Here is a 16,513-nt window from a genome sequence, read left to right on the forward strand (position 1 = left end):
AATATTTTTTCTTGTGCAAGTAAGGGTCTTCAGCAGCTGAATATTTCACACTTGGCCTCAACACACAAGTTCATATGAATGTCCTAATTAGCACAGTTGTTAGGGAACTGAGTAAAGGGGGCTTTGCTTTTCTGCATTACCAGGCCCCTCAGCTAAGAGGATTTGCCTGCCTTCTGTCTGGTGTTTCTTGTCTGGTGATGCAGCCTTCTCTGCTCTTACTGAATTAGGCTTTAGCAAGAAACTTGCTCCTGAGACTGGCAGCTGCTTAAAGTAACCAAACCCCCTGCAAAAACCTACTGTCCATGTAGATGGATTTAAGTGACGAGTGTAGGAAGAGGGACTGAGGAATGAAGTTTGTATGCCTCTGGCTTCAGCTGAAGAGTGTATTCTTCCCAGATGGGCTCAACCACATCATTACAGAGTGGAGAAGCAAGTGGGCTGGATGGCTCTTTATTTTCCCTACCCCTCCAGGCAGGTGCTGCTCACAGCATTACTCCCTGTTCTGCCTTGAGATGGTGGGTAAACATTTCACACTGAAAATTCCATTCTTTAGAAAACTCCATTTTCTCCCTGAAATATCCTTTGGTTTGTTACTGTTTTGCGTCCAGGTTTGTTTTTTCCCTTTTAAGTCATTGAATCTTTTTTGATTTCTCAACTCTGGTTTTCTAAGGTCTCAGAATTTTTACTTTGGCTGATCACCAAAGGCTGCTGTGCAGCTTGGAGACACAAGCACCAGCAGTTTGACATTTACACAAGTGGTTATAGAAAACTGAGTGTTAGCTCTTTTGGCTTACACTAATAATCCAGGACTGTGTAATGGAAATTAGTGGAGAGTTGGGTTTTTTTGTGTGTGCAAGTCATCTCTAGTAATTGAATACTGCCCAGTTTGGAAGGATCCTAGGATACATCATCTAGAGTCCATGAAGGATTTTCCTCTTTTTTGGCAGATATCATACCTTGGTTACTTGATGTTATTTAATTACATCATCTTGGTGCGGATGGAACGGTGGCCATCAGTGCAGGAATGGATTGTCATCTCCTACATTGTGACACTGGCTTTGGAGAAAGTCAGAGAGGTAAAGCCTGCCCATACCAACAGCTCATAATCCTTAGAATGAAGCTTGCTCTTTATAATGGCCTGGACTTGGGTATGGGGTCGAGAGGTCACACAGGAGAGAGAAGAGTGTCATATTCTAAATATGCTAATAACTAAAAATATTCTTGCTTGAAACAAATTTTGCTGACAGTGGAGGGTGTCTGATATTCAGATACCTGTTGAATATGACAAGATTTGTCTTTTTTCATGACCATTACTTCAAAAATGTAACTTGGAGTTTTTCTAACTGTTTTTTTGTTGTAAATTCATATGTTTGTTTGTTTTTTATTTCAGATTTTAATGTCAGAGCCTGGCAAGCTGAGCCAAAAAATCAAAGTTTGGCTCCAGGAATACTGGAATATTACTGACCTGGTGGCTATTTCAGTATTTATCATAGGAGCAATTCTTCGCCTGCAGAACCAGCCTTACATGGGTTATGGAAGAGTGATTTACTGTGTAGATATCATTTTCTGGTACATCAGAGTACTGGATATCTTTGGTGTGAACAAATATCTGGGACCTTACGTCATGATGATTGGAAAGATGGTTAGTGCCTAAATTGCTATAAATTATGTCTTCAAGAACTTCATGAGAAACTAAATTCCATTCTGCTTTAAAAAGAGGTTTTCTGTCAAGTAGGACTGAATACAGCCTGTGAAAAGTTGCCTTGTGAATTTCATGCACACACAGAAGATGTTACACTCATGAAATAGCAGATTGCAGGTACACCTGGATTATCCAGAAACCCATCAGCTGTGCAAGGAGATGGTACAGCAATGATTATATCATCTCTTTGCAGCCACAGAGGAGATCTGTGCTGAAAGCACAGCATGCTCCATTTGATGCAAAGGAATGGGGATAGCAAAGGTTCTAGCATTTTAAGTATTTTGAAGTATAATCTGGTATTCCTTTAAGTAACTGCTTTCTCTGCATTTGTATGTATGCTTAATACCTGAGTGGTACTTAAAGCACGATGTCCAACAGACTCTCCTGCTATTTTTGTTTGCTGCAATGTGTGCTGGCAGACAGACGTGCTGCTGCCGCTGTGTGGTCTGAGAGCCTCTCTGTGGTCCCTGCTCTCTCTCTGCAGATGATTGACATGCTGTACTTTGTGGTGATCATGCTGGTGGTGCTGATGAGCTTTGGAGTGGCCCGGCAGGCCATCCTGCACCCGGACGAGGAGCCCTCCTGGCGGCTGGCGCGCAACATCTTCTACATGCCCTACTGGATGATCTACGGAGAGGTGTTCGCTGACCAGATAGACCGTAAGAGTAGAATTCATAGTAAGAGTCTGTTTCCTGTTTCTCCGGCAGATGATCAGATCCAAATTAAAGACTGCTTTTAATTTGGAAGTAGTGGTTTTTCTTGCTTTATGATGATATTGTTGTTGTTTTCTTGTGGCAGACCCGAGGCTGAGCAATTTTCTCTTCCCCATTTGTGTGTCTGCTCTCTTGGTTTATATTCAAATTCAGTTAACACAGGAAGTGATGTAGTCTGGAATATTCTCTTGTCCAAGAGTGTGGCAGTGTGAAGTGTTCTGTTTACTTGCAGGGATCAACAGAGATCATTCTGAAATGTTCTTTTCATTCAGAGGTTTACTAAGAGTCAGTTCCAACAGAAGAAAAAAGAAATAAATCCCTTGTGCAGGGAGGTTAAAATACACATATTCTTTCGTCTCCAACTCACAAGCAATGAGCTCATACATTTTTACTCCCAGTCATACATCTGTCTGCTTTCAGAAACGTTTCCATTTCATTAATCACTCATGTTGTTCTTTTCTACACCTGTGGGAAAACAAAACAAAAAAAGCAATCTCCACTTGATTAGCTTTGGATGTGGAAATAGCCTTTCTTACAGGAATCCTGCACACTTTAAAAAAATACCTGTCAGCATTTTAAAGGAGATGTAAGCTGTCCTGTTACTGCTAATTTTGTGCTAATATTTGAAATTTGTATGACAGTCCAATGTGCAGCTGGTCTCCTCTAGTGTGTATCATGTAGCTTGTACTTTATCTGAAATAATACAAGCTGCTGTTTCAGCTTTGTGTATTTGTTACCTCAGTCACCTGCATATACTGACAGGTAGGGAAGTGAAAGGATGAAGAACCTGAAGGTCTGAGTTCAAAAACCATTAAGGTTCATCATCATGAGAAGCTTTTTTTCTAAATGTCATTAAAGTGTACTTTAACTGTTTAGAAAGGAATGAAGTGTCATTAGTCTGTTTCTGAACAGTGCACAATCAGCTCAACTTTGCTTTCCTGATGAATGTTTGTTTCAATAATGTAACTCAGGGTACAGTAAGTTACTCTTGCCAAGTGAAAGGCCAAGCCTGTCATCTGCTGTCTGATAGTGCAGTTTTGGTGCACATGAGAGATCCTGAGCTTATCCTGGTTCACAAGTGGGACAATTCCCCTATGGAGAGGAAGTGACTGTAATGGGCTATCCCTTATCTCATGTTCAGTTTGAACAAAGAATGTTTGCCAGTGTAGACAGTTTGATTTCTTTATAAATCAAAACTCACACCTTACCAGCCATCTCTTTAGTGTAAGAGATGTCCCAGGCTTCTCTCATGCTTCCAGTCATTTCTCAGTCCCATACTCAGCATGCTTTGGATTGGAAATCTTTCTTCAGCAGTGCAAAAGATTTGGGGGTCAAAAGGTTTGGACTTTTGGGTTGTACAAGTTCAGCTACTTGGTCCTTCCCAGGTCAGAAGCTTTGCAGGGCATAAACTAGCTTGGAAATGTGTGGCTTTATGTTGTTTTAATTTTAAAGTAATTCTGGCTATGCAAGGCATTCTTCTACACTGCCTTACAATTGTTCTGTATATTTCTCCTGTGTAGAAGTCTATGGACTGACTCCTGAAGATCTTGTTGCTTTCAATAAGAAATTTTCACTCTAATCTGTCTGTGGTTCTCTGTAAACACACCGCAAAAGCTGCCTCAGAAGTCACTGGGGAGTCATGGCTATGGGCAGTCTAATATGACTCTGACTCAAGAGTTAATGGCTGGTTTTGGCAAGGTCCAGAGGTGTTAAAAAATTATGGAAAAAGTATTTAATCAAATCTTCCCTCTGAAAGAAGGTGGTTGGATTTTGTCAGTAGCTTCTCTGAGGATAGGAAGAATCCTATCGATTCATCTGGAGATCACAAGTCACAGAATTTGCTGGGCTTGGAAGGTACCTTTGGAGATCATCCAGTTGAACTTTCCTGCTCAAAACAGGGTAAATTAGATTTATCCCAGATTGCTTAGGGACTGTCCAGTGATGTTTACAGTATCTTGAAGGATGAAGAGTGTGCAGCCTCTTTGGACAACCTGGTTTAAGTTGAATTGTCCAACTTTCCACCTTTGCCCACTGCTGCTTCTCCTTTCACTGAGAAGAGTCTGGCCCTGTGCTCTTTTCTCCCAGACATCATCAGGTATTTACAACATTGGTAAGATCTCCTTGGCCTTCTCTAGACTAAATTATCCCAGCTTTCTCAGTCTTGCCTCATTTGTCAGGTAGCGCAATCTCCTTAGCAATGGAGATTGGATCTCCTCCTCTGTGGCCATGACTGGACTATTCTGGTATGTCTATGTCTGATTTCTGTGGAGGAGCTGAGAACCAGGCACACAAGTCCAAATGTGGTTTCACCAGAGCTCAGTAGAGGCAAATAATTATCTCCCTTAATTTGCTGGTAACACTTTCCCTAATGCACCCCAGCTCTTGTGTGTTTCACTCTCTTTAGAAGATGAGCACAAGCAAAAAGTTATCAGCATCTTGTACTCAACAGCATCATATTCTTAAACAATAAAGAAACCTGGTTGAGTATTATCAATAGTATCACTTTTCTTACCAGCATTTAGGCATTGGCAGGCAAGTGTGCAGACTGGGAGTCCAAATGGGCATTAATGATACTGATGTTTTTACAGTGTCAAATAGCATGCCTATTAGTGGAAATGTAGCTATTCAAAAGAAACAGCTGGCAGATTCAAAGCCAGGGTGGTTTAAAAAAAAAAAAAGAGAGAAAGTATTTCCATAATAGCTGAAAGAATGATTTTTGTGTGATAATTTTGACTTGCTTGGTGTTGACGGCCAGTTTTGTTTACTTGCCAGAAATATCATGTATATTTAAATGATCATCTGCCAGAAGCACTTTGTGATATATTATTATCATTAATTTGCTGCCATATGTAACATTTGGGGAAAACAGCATGAAAGGGAAATTGCAGAATGCAATGCATTTTTAACAAAGACGTTTTTTCTCAACATATGTCTCTACTGTTCTGACATTTGAGTTGCTTATCCTTTCTTGGCAGCAGAACTGTATTTCCAGTCATCTTTTTTTGGGCTCTGTTTATTATTGTATTGTTTTCTTTTTTCTCTCCCTGCCTCCTTTCTATTCCGTCCCTTTGGACTGGTGTTCAGTCTATGCCATGGAAATCAATCGTAAGTCTCTGGGGAGAGCTGATTATCTCATTTAGCTCAATATGTTCATTAATGTTTTTCTTGACTAGTCAGTCATATTTTAATTGCAGCACTTATGCAATATTCAGGTGTGAATGTTGTTTTTCTACTGTAATAGTTTCATTAGAAAATAAGCAGAGGAAAAATATTTTAATACAAAATGCAGATCAGAAGTTTTAACTGAGTTGAAGTTGTTGCTAAGACTTGTTTCTAGTACACGAACAGTAAAATAATTGGGTTTTTTAATTATGATGCATAAGTGGCATTGTACAACTAATTTCCTTTGATTACCTAGATAGAATGTTACTGTGGTTTTGGCAGTATTTTCATTGGTCCATTAGAATAAAATAAGGACTCACTTTAATTTCCTGCTATACTTCTCTTAGGAAAACCAGGAAAAAATTTAGGTCTGATGTTTGAAAAGCAAGTAAAATGAATGCTGTTCATTACAGTCCAAACAGCTCTTTGAGACCTCAGAAAATAAGCTTAGTTTGTGTTCAAATATTTTGAAGTATTTTTCAAATGAGGCTGAAGCATTGTGGTTTTTTGCAAATTTTTAAAAAATACTGGGTTTTCTATTTACATAAACTAAATCTGTTATGAACTCTGTCAGACTTTGCATTTGCTTAGATTACAGCTAAGGAACCTGTGGCTGACAAAAACTTTACCTGCTACTAAATAGTTCCAAAAGTTAGCCTTGTATTTGAAAACAGATGTGTTGGCACTGCACTTACAGACAGAACATAATTGTTGCATTTACCCTACTCCAGGTCAGGTCTTACCCAAAACAACCTATGTAAACTTAGAATTACTTCAGGCAATTATTTTCTATTGGTTTGATCAATATTTTCAATTTTTCTACCATTCTCAGTAGTCTTGTTGTTACTATATAATTTTCATTTTAGAATTGGATCTTTTTGGTAGCATTAACTTGCTTCTGACATTAACAGTCCCAGACAGGTCAAGTAATAGTCTGGGATCCTTCTAGGGAATCCAGTAAGAGGCAAAAGGAGACAGGGCCAGAGACAGAAGAGTCCATCCAGGGCACTAACCCAGGTCCAAGGTCCATCCTGGAGGCAGAGGTGAGACACAGCTCAGGCAGGGACAGGTGCAGAGGGGGCACAGGTGCAAACCCCAGTGAAGCTGGTCAGGGACATTAAAGGGCTCTTCAGTACTCTGAGCCCCTGTAGGTTTTGAATTTATGCTCAGCAATCTGTTACCTCTAAAACAATGCTTTTATCTCTTTGGCAAGGTATGCTTACAAGCTAATTTTAATAATTTGTTTGTAATTCCACTATTAATATGCATGTGTATGCATGAAGATCTGGTCTTTGACTATTACTGTGAGAAAAAGAAACTCCATGGGAATGTGAATAGAAAGCCACACTGTACAGTAAGGAGTTGCCTCTCTGTTCACTAATATGGAAGCAGAATTTGAAGTACAAATTATACATACTTGCTCCTGGAAATAATCTGACAAAAATTCGCAACGTTTGTGCAAGTATCATCATTAAATAAACAAGAATAGTATTTTTAAGTATCAGGCAATTGGTGAAAAATATCTTTGCTGTTTTTCCTTCAGCTCCCTGTGGGGACAATCTTTATGATGATGATGGTAAACGCCTTCCTCCGTGCATCCCAGGGGCCTGGCTCACTCCTGCTATCATGGCCTGTTACCTGTTGGTAGCAAATATCCTGTTGGTAAACCTGCTGATTGCTGTCTTCAAGTACGTAAACAATCATGCATCTTTGTCTTATTGTCAAGATAAAGTTTCTGTTTGAGCCCAACCACTGATTCTGCAAGGGTTTGCATTCACTCAGGATCTCACTATCCAGGGATGTCACTGGCAAATTCTGGCAGCAGGATGTGCCCTGGAGAAGGGTGAGGAAAGGTGGCTTTGAATTTGCCAGCGATTGCAGCAATGGATGTGAGAGAACCTGACTACTTCCAGTTACCATCTGATGGACAGTGACAGGCCTCAAGGTTGCTGTGGAAAGATGAGAAATAGGATCCATGAAACCTGGCACACACCTGACAGAAACCCGTGTAGCCACTGGCAGTCACAGCTCTGCAGGAGAACAGCAGAATAAAACTCAAAAGCCTGAGGCATTTCCACTGCATCATCTGGCTTTTGTCATGTTTTGTTTTCCATTTAGAAAAAGAAATTAGGGCCTTGCAGAGTCCTTTCATGACCTAAAAAAATAGTCTGTATTGCCTTGAACCATCAGGTAGGATGGCTATGTGTTGCCAAGGTCTGTGGCCAATCCAAGCAGGGTGCAGTATGCTCATATTTAGACTTATCTGGAGTAAAACTAAATAAATTTCTGCTGCTTGTTCTTCCTACCTGCACCTATATTGCATGTTTTTCCTCTCATGATGTGGGGATTAAAAAAATAATGACTTGCTGGCAATACTTTCTGAACAGAGCACCTGAGAAAAGCAGGTGATCCGTTTTTGTTGCCTTCAAACATGTAGTGTTGGAGGGCTTGTTGGTGTAACCTTGTGTCACAAATGCAAAAAACAGTCCTTCGTGTGCCCAGAAATCTGCAGCTCACAAAGCCTGTCTTTCATTTGATGTATGTAGCTTAAAAGGTCATGAATTTAAAGTACTCAAATGCCAGTCACATAGCTGGGGAGAAGGGGAAGAATCTTACAATGGTAGCTATTATTGGCTGAAGGACCAAGGCATCAGCAGTTTGGGAAGTAGGTCATGCTGTTAACTCCTGCCATCCCAGCCTGCTTGCACTGGGTTGAGGTCTAGCTGGGGAATTCCTGCTGTAAAGGAGACATGGATGAAGACAGATTGTTATTTATCATTGATCACAGTCTCATGTAGACTTCACCTAAAGTATGTGGACACAGGAATTCTTTGGTTTCGAAGAGATGTTTTAACTGGTTTTTTGGATGTAGAGATTCTAAAGCATATAAAGTTAGGAAATAAGTGGACAGAAAATATAAAAAGGAAGTTCCAGTATCATCACCATCATAGAAGTGCAGTGCGCTGTCTGAAGATACTTTAAAATAGCTTGGAAAGCCTTTTCTAAGACAGAATATCAAGTCTGCTTTCTCTTAGTTGGTACTTCATAACTGTGACTATTGTTATCTCTGGATTGACTACTATCACTTCTTATCAACTGAATTTTAAAATTAAACATCTTTAAAACACACCTTACTTTGCTGTAAAAATGATGAAGCTTCCAAGAATAAATTCCTTTACAAGAATCTGCAGCATGTTTTCGAATCAGAAGTTTGAGGGAGTAAAGTTTGAATTTAGGACATTCTGTGAAAACTTGAAAAGTCTTCTATGTAGGTCAAGCTGATTAGCATATTAAAGGCAAACTATGTGAAGCTTCTGAGTTTAGCATACAAAATACTTTTCATGGATTTAATACTTTGTGTAGCATCAAATACTGGCGTGTGTTAAAAGAAATAGTTTATAACCAAGCCCAAATACCAATTATGTGATGCATAAATTGTGTGAGTTTGTTTTCACTGGCACCTAAGGGATTTGTACAGTAGCAGCACTTGGTCTGAGAGGACTGTTCTGAGTGGTGCCTGAGGGGTGCAGAGCACCTGCTGTTTGCTACCTTCAAAAGGAGTGGTGCAAGCACGAGTTCAATTTAATCCTTAGTTCAGTAGCACCCACAAAGAGCTGAACCAAGCAAATCCTGTGGCTCCATGAGGTTATTGAGCTGCTGCTTTTTTCAACACAGCACTTGCTCAGTGAAAAGTGAGATTAGGGACCTCATAGAAACTGTACCTGTGTTTCCTTTCAGCAATACCTTCTTTGAGGTAAAATCAATATCCAACCAAGTCTGGAAGTTCCAGAGGTACCAGCTGATCATGACATTCCATGACAGACCTGTCCTGCCACCACCAATGATTATCTTCAGCCACATCTACATCATCATCAAGCGGATCTGCTGCCGCTGCAGGAAGGGTGATGGAGACCAGGATGAGCGTGACAGGGGACTGAGTATGCAAAAAAACTTCTCTAAATTGAGTTCTTTGCACCATATTAGCAGAAAGCAGCAGCTTCTAGAACACTGAAGTGTTTTGTTCACCTTGCCCATCAAGTGTATTTACAGAAGAGAGTATGGGCCAATATTTGTATCAAGTACATGTATGTATGTAACAGCTCTTGGGCTCTGTGGGTACCTGAGAATTTGCAACTCTCAGATGCTAAAAAATACCTCCTTTAACATTCTTTCTTAAAACAAGATGGTATTTTCTGCATTCAGGGGTTTACCAAATTCTGGTGAAGCCCATATGTTGGGAGGGGCAAATAGGAATTACAGAAGGAATACAGTTTCAAATGTCAGTTATAGTGTCAGCTCTTTGTGAGCAATCTGTGACTGTGAGTATCCCCACCATCATTTGGAGATTTATGTGTCATTTCACAGGGAAACTGTGAGGATTGTTCTCCTAACATACTCTGTAACTGTTAATTAATATTTTCATTATATGCCTCGTGGAAATAATGTGAGGGATGCTCACAACATCCCTTTACTTCTACATTTCACAAGAACCATTTTTGGACAAGAGGAAAAATGAAGAAAGGAAATGTAACATTCCTTCCAAATGCAAAGGGACAAATTCAGATAAAGGATTAATTGCTCCCACAAGCTTATATTCCCCTTGGATTTTTCTTATGTGATTACAAATTTCTTAACATCTTATCCAAAGAATATCTCTGAACAATCTATTGAGTTTATCTGTTGCCTATAACTCGCATCCTTTTAAGGATAACACTTGAATGAAGGAACAGCCAAACTGGCAGAGATTGCCCAGGTCTTTATCTTGTAAAATCGGCTCAGTTTGTTCAATGCAGAGCTGTTGAGAAGTGCTAAAGTCATTCAGAACATAGAGCCCCCTGTGGATGGCCATGGAAGCAGATGAGGCTCATCATGCATTCCATTGCCTTCACAGCTCTGCCCATCTTTAGCTAAGTGCTCATTGCTTATTTAAAAAAATCATCTGTTCATTTAGTAGGAATAGGAGTAGAATCTGCAGTATGGCCATGTCTAAAATAAACTGCTAATTTGGATTTAAACTCTCTGCCAGAAGTTCAGAAAAAGGAAACTCCTCTTTTGTTCTTCTCTTTTGCACAGAGTTATTTCTGAATGATGAAGAGCTAAAGAAACTCTATGAGTTTGAAGAGCAGTGTGTAGAAGAATACTTCCAGGAGAAAGAGGATGAGCAGCAGTCATCTAATGATGAACGCATCAGAGTTACCTCTGAAAGGTACCTGTTGTAACAAAAATCCACTCTGTCTGTTGGGAACAGTCTTTTTAATATCTTCTTTATACCTGTGGTTGAGGGAAAATACAAAAGATTTTGATCTTGAAGAAAGCCACCACCAACTCAGAAACTGATCTGAATCCCAAATAACTACCTGAGCAGGTGCATCTCTCAAAAGAGCAAAGTTCTTGTTATTCCTTCTGTTTTGTCACTAAATCTGCTGGTTTGGATAGCTTTGTTATAAGAGCATCTTTGCTTATGATTAATTGTGTACGTCTTATCCATATGAGGATCAGAGTGATGCTTTTTATCCTTTTGAGAAAATTGCTGCTTGCTGAGCTTCCAACAGTTCATCCAACCATGAGAAACATGTTGGAGCTTAATGACAAAAGCACTGAGGGTTCTTCCCTTGGACCTGTGGTTTACATGAGGATCTGGCACTCACAACTGCTGAATTTTAATCTTGCCACAGATTCTCTTGCAGGCTTTGAACAAGGCATTTAGTTTTTCAGTGTGAACTTCCCCATATAAAAGATGGGGAATATTCCCATGTTAATCATTATGCTTGCTCTGAGGACTAGGTAGTGTTTGCACATTGCTGTGTAAGCGCACAGTGCTAATGGCAGCAGCCTTTTTTACCAGGTCACTTGGCAGGACTTTCCCAAAGGCTCTGCCTATTCTGTCAGTAGATCTAAGTAAGTCAAGAGATGGGGTCTTTTGTCACTTCCTTGAAATGAAGAAAAATTCTCCCTGTAATGAAAATCATACACATTTGAAACACTCTTTCACCTTAATCTGTCTCAGAGTATTCTGTTGATTAAGTACTCCAAATACATATTTATCTATATATCTATTTGAATCTTCATTTTAACATTTGTTATGAATTAGCTCTGTGAGCCATATAATTCTTTAATAGATAAAATTCTTTCTCTTGAGAGAGGCCCTGAACATCTTGCATTATTATATTTGAAATTTGAGAATAGAGAAGTAAATTAAACCTGCTACATATATTTGAGTAGTTTCTATCACACTGGTTATCCATGGCAATTTGTCAAATTCCTAGGTATTGTGGCAGAGAATAAAGCAGGGCTGATAAGCCTCACTGATTCACTATGGTCTATGGCCACAAAGCAGATTTGCTTATTTCTCATGGCTCCTTGCTCCAGATGCTTCATCATCTTTTGTGTATGGGAGCAAGAAAACGTTCATTTAATTTCCACAGTAGATTTATTAGTATATGATCTCTAAGCCACATTCCAGCTAATTATGTTTATATGCTTTTTTCTAGTACCATCGCATCTATTATGATATAAATGATAAAAAGAAAATGGGAAAAAGTATTATTTTAATTGAACTAGACAATAGTTCCATTCCCTTCAGCTGATACAAAATAGAAAGGTATTTCAAGAGCAAAAGCAATCCCATCAACACCAGTAAATGTTTCTCTCTCATGCAGCTGCAGAACCTGTTTTACAACATGCTTTGATGCTATTTTAAGTCACCCTGTGAACATGCCATTGGAAAGTATTTTTCATGTAATTAATTTGATATTTCACAGTGAAAGAGAAAACAAGTGAACACACAGTGGGTGGCACACGCAGAAATGTTAATAGAAGTCTGTCCCTAAGGGCTCTCTTGCCATGAATATAAGGGCAAAGTTCAAATACCCCTCTAATATGGTGTACAAAATCATGGATAACAAGAAAATGCTCCTGCTTTTGTTGCTACCCATAGGAAAAAAGAACAAGGCATGACAGACACCACAAAATTCTGCCTTAGGAAGAAATCAGGAGCTGTGTGCCTGTAATGGGTTGCTGCACAATTCTACAGGTTCTGTTCTCTGCTTCCTTTCTTATACCCTACAGAGTTGAAAATATGTCCATGAGGCTAGAAGAGGTGAATGAAAGAGAGCATTTTATGAAAGCCTCTCTGCAGACAGTGGACCTGCGGCTGTCTCAGCTGGAGGAGCTCTCGGGCCGGATGGTGAATGCTCTGGAGAAGCTGGCGGGCATCGACAAGGCCGAGCTGACGTACACGCGCTCGCGGGCCTCCTCCGAGTGCGACGCTGCCTACCTGCTGAGGCAGAGCAGCGTCAACAGCTCTGATGGCTACAGCATGTACAAGTACCACATCAGTGGCGACGAGCTCACCTTTGATGACAGCACCACGCCCATGTCTCCAGCCATGCGTAAAAAAGCTCACTCTATTGGTACCAAAGAAGATGGAGCAGACCCAAGGATGCTGGCTCCAGAACACCAAACTGGACTCCACACCTCGAGTCCTAATGCAATTGCTACAGCAGATCACAGTAAATCTACACTAGAAATTGCACAGAATGTTTCCAGAGCCCATTCTGGCTCAGGTGGTTTGGGGAGTGAAAAGCAGGGGGTTTTCAGTAGCGATGGAATGATCCCTCAAAGTGTGAACCAGATGAATGCTGTTACGAACAGTCAGTCAGCAGCAGGACCAGATTTTCAGAACACTCAGTTAAAAGTAGAACGTACCAAGTTAGAAGCAACCATCTCTTATCCCTTGGACAAATCCAAAGCAATGCGCTACTTTCCTCCTGAAACTTTCAGTGCTTGTCAAACCACTATGATGAAGTCAAGGAGCTTCATATTTGCACAAGGTGGAAAGCTGGTTGGAGGAGTTAACAACTGGACCTCAGAGTACAGTACCATTATGGATCAGGTGTGCCCTTCTACAATTGAGCAGTGGGCCACGGAGTGGAAATACGAAGTTGAGCAGCAGCTTTCTCAAGAGCGTCCTCCAGAATACCCTGGGCTGATCTCTGAGGCAGAAAGGCAAGCAGAGGAGAAGCAGATGGACACAGATGATGATAGTAATGTTGCTGAAGCAGGTATGAGTGCCTCTTACACCTCTATGCCTGCCCCTGTCAAGGCTGAGAAGGAGAATTTCCTGTCAGCAAAGGAAGAAAGGACTCCTGGGTTCCCATCAGTACGCTCCAAGAGTTTGCACAGCCATTCCCGGAAAGCCAAGTCCGTGAAGGACAAATTAAATAGACCAGGACATGCCAGCAGTGTAACTAATTTGGTGGTAGCGTTTGGCAGTGCAACAGAAGAACAGAAAACCAGGCAAGAAAATGCATCCACAGAAACTGAATGTTAAAGTGGCTTATGGTCCCTGTTTTACCAACAGTTGAGAAAGCAGAGTGACAAATTGAACAAATTAGGGATTTCAAAATTAATTTCTAAAGAAGAATTGTGCATATATGTATTCCTCTTCTTTTAAAATTAATCGATGCATGTTCTGTTCTTAAATAAATGTTTGCTGGGTTGGGTGAAAGGGAGATGTTCTCTCAGGGGCAGATAAAAGGTAGGTACAGTCCACAGATGCCGAATATATAGATATTCCTTTGTTCCATTTCAGCCTCTGTCATAGGCTCATTTAATGACAAGCTCATTATAAAGCTCTTAGAGGAAGAGCAATATTATAATGTAATAATTTTATCAGAAGATTTCTCAAACTGAACACATTTTTAACCAGCCTTAGTTTTATCCTTACTTATGCAGCTGGTTTCTTTGTAGCCATGGTGTTTTTTCAGATCAAAACAAAATTGTTGGAGGCAAGGAAAAATTATGCAGTCCCTTCTTTCACTTCTGATTTCATGCATGCTGCTCAGCTTCTCTTTCAGAATGGCATGACATGGCATTCTCATTCACTAAAATAGGTCAGACTGGCAAAATACAGTTGTGTTTGGAGAAATCTGACCTGGAAAGCCACATATAGACATATTCTTAATCTGTCCTTGAACTTCAGTGGCATAATCTTGCTTTCAGTATCACATCTGTCCCCAGCCCAAAGCCTGCTGTGACAGCCTTAAACTGTTGAAAAACAGTGATCATTGTTTCAAAATGTTTTGGGAGATTCTAAGAATACCAAGTACATAGATATTTTAATAATAGAAATCCAAGATCTGCATTAGTATTTTGTATAAATGAGGATTACAGAAGTCCATGCAGACTTAGAAAAAGATTCTGACTTTTCTTAGATGCCTGCAAGTGAAAACAAATCAAAACAGAATGGGAAAGGTGTTCTGATCAAGTGAGATTTTGATCTTTGCTTGAAACAAATCTACTGTGACAAATTCATCTTCCATCTTGCAATTTCATTATGACACACGAGGAACAAGGAACAGTTTCTAGGAGTCTGTCTAAACAATATGTAGATTTTCCAGATGAGAATAGAAATTCTTTTTTTTGAGTAAATTTTCTTGAGTAAATTTCAAAAACAAATGTCAAAGGAGAAAAAAAGTCTCTACAGCAAAATTGTTTTGAGGACAAAGAGTAGAAATCAGCATCTGTAGTTAGATGTATCCAGAGCACTTGTCTCTGCAGTGGCATTCTAAGTATTAGGTTTTGATCATTTTCTTCATAATAGCAGAGTGTTATTTGCCTCATTCTTCCCTGTTAAGTTTTAGGAATTTTGATTTCCCAAATATTCAGCACCTCTCTTCAACAGGGGATGCTTACCACTGGGCAGAGAATTTTGAAAATGAGTTAAAGGCAGAATACTGGTCCAAGGTTTATGCTTAACTCATTCATATGTTATTTTGAAAAGATGTAATTTCTTGTTTCACTCACCATCAGCCCCACAGTGCAGGTCTCAGTGTCCTCCTTGACAATGATGCTTACAGCATTTTGAAATGCAGAGATTGATGGATTGGCTTTATAAATGCATTAATGGTATCTGATTTGTATTGATTGCATTATATTTTCATCCTCCATCCATTTTTATACCCTGAAGTACTGTTACTAGACTGAATGATCATGGAAAGTGCACAGACATTTCACACAGTTCAGTCATCATTTCTTTTGGATTTTTCCTATCTTGGTTCTTACCAGCAGGTTTACTGGTTTCACTGCTGTTGGAACAGTGTTGACATTTTGCTTTTTATGTGGGTTTCTGTTTTCTTCAACTTAGGGAACTTGACATTTTGTACAAACAGAATGACATTTGAAATTGTTTCACTTCCATGTTTACTTCTGTGTTACCATTCTGTGCAACTACATAGCCATTGTGTGTATGTGGTTAAAATAGCCTCCAGTTTGCCAATGCCTTGTTATTGTTTGCCTGCACATTCACCAGAAATGGATTCATTACAAACACAAAGGGATGCAGCTTTTCAGCACTGTGCTAAACAAGCAGTATGCATTGTGGAATGGAATACAGTGTGTTGCATACCTCTTGTTACATTGTCTTTATAAAATGTGTGTTAATCATGCTTTTGACCACTTAATTTTTTTAGCACTTACATTGAAAATTTGTCTGATAGCATGTAGATTTCAAACAAAAATATTTTACCTTTGTATTTATATACTTCCTTTGTGTAAAAATATTTATAAAGAAACACATGAAAAATATGGTAAATTAATTCAATATACCAATTTTTTTCTCTATAATGTCCGAACGCTTTACTAATCTGTTTCTTCTTATGCAGTGCATGGGCCAAACATCTTCTAATAATTTTTTTTTTCTTAACAGTTGCCAGTAATTTTGCATAAAGTTTTCTACAGAGGGATGATTTTAAGAGGTTTGGATATTTTCTGTGTTCTCACACAGCATGAACTGAATGAAAATGTCTCTGCCACTACATGTGAAGTAACAACACTTTACTTGTTGGCAGAGTCATTTTGGACAAACAGCCATTTTAATAAGATTTAAATATGGTTTTGTATGTGCATAGAAGACTAATAATAGATTTGGAGCTCA

General features: G+C 39.4%; 1 protein-coding gene across 1 annotated transcript in view; it reads left to right on the plus strand.

The window, feature by feature from the left end:
- TRPM1 (transient receptor potential cation channel subfamily M member 1) overlaps positions 1 to 16,081 on the plus strand; it is a 72,670-nt gene extending 56,589 nt beyond the window's left edge. Inside the window, exons 20-26 of the mRNA XM_063169535.1 lie at positions 948 to 1,076; positions 1,391 to 1,642; positions 2,187 to 2,361; positions 7,121 to 7,265; positions 9,316 to 9,515; positions 10,651 to 10,783; positions 12,646 to 16,081. Of these exons, the coding sequence (XP_063025605.1) occupies positions 948 to 1,076; positions 1,391 to 1,642; positions 2,187 to 2,361; positions 7,121 to 7,265; positions 9,316 to 9,515; positions 10,651 to 10,783; positions 12,646 to 13,909 (2,298 nt within the window). The 3' untranslated portion in view covers positions 13,910 to 16,081. The remainder of the gene's footprint in view (positions 1 to 947; positions 1,077 to 1,390; positions 1,643 to 2,186; positions 2,362 to 7,120; positions 7,266 to 9,315; positions 9,516 to 10,650; positions 10,784 to 12,645) is intronic.
- Positions 16,082 to 16,513: the final 432 nt, after the last annotated feature.

Source organism: Melospiza melodia, chromosome 15 (assembly GCF_035770615.1).
Source record: "Melospiza melodia melodia isolate bMelMel2 chromosome 15, bMelMel2.pri, whole genome shotgun sequence".
Classification (NCBI taxonomy): domain Eukaryota; kingdom Metazoa; phylum Chordata; class Aves; order Passeriformes; family Passerellidae; genus Melospiza; species Melospiza melodia.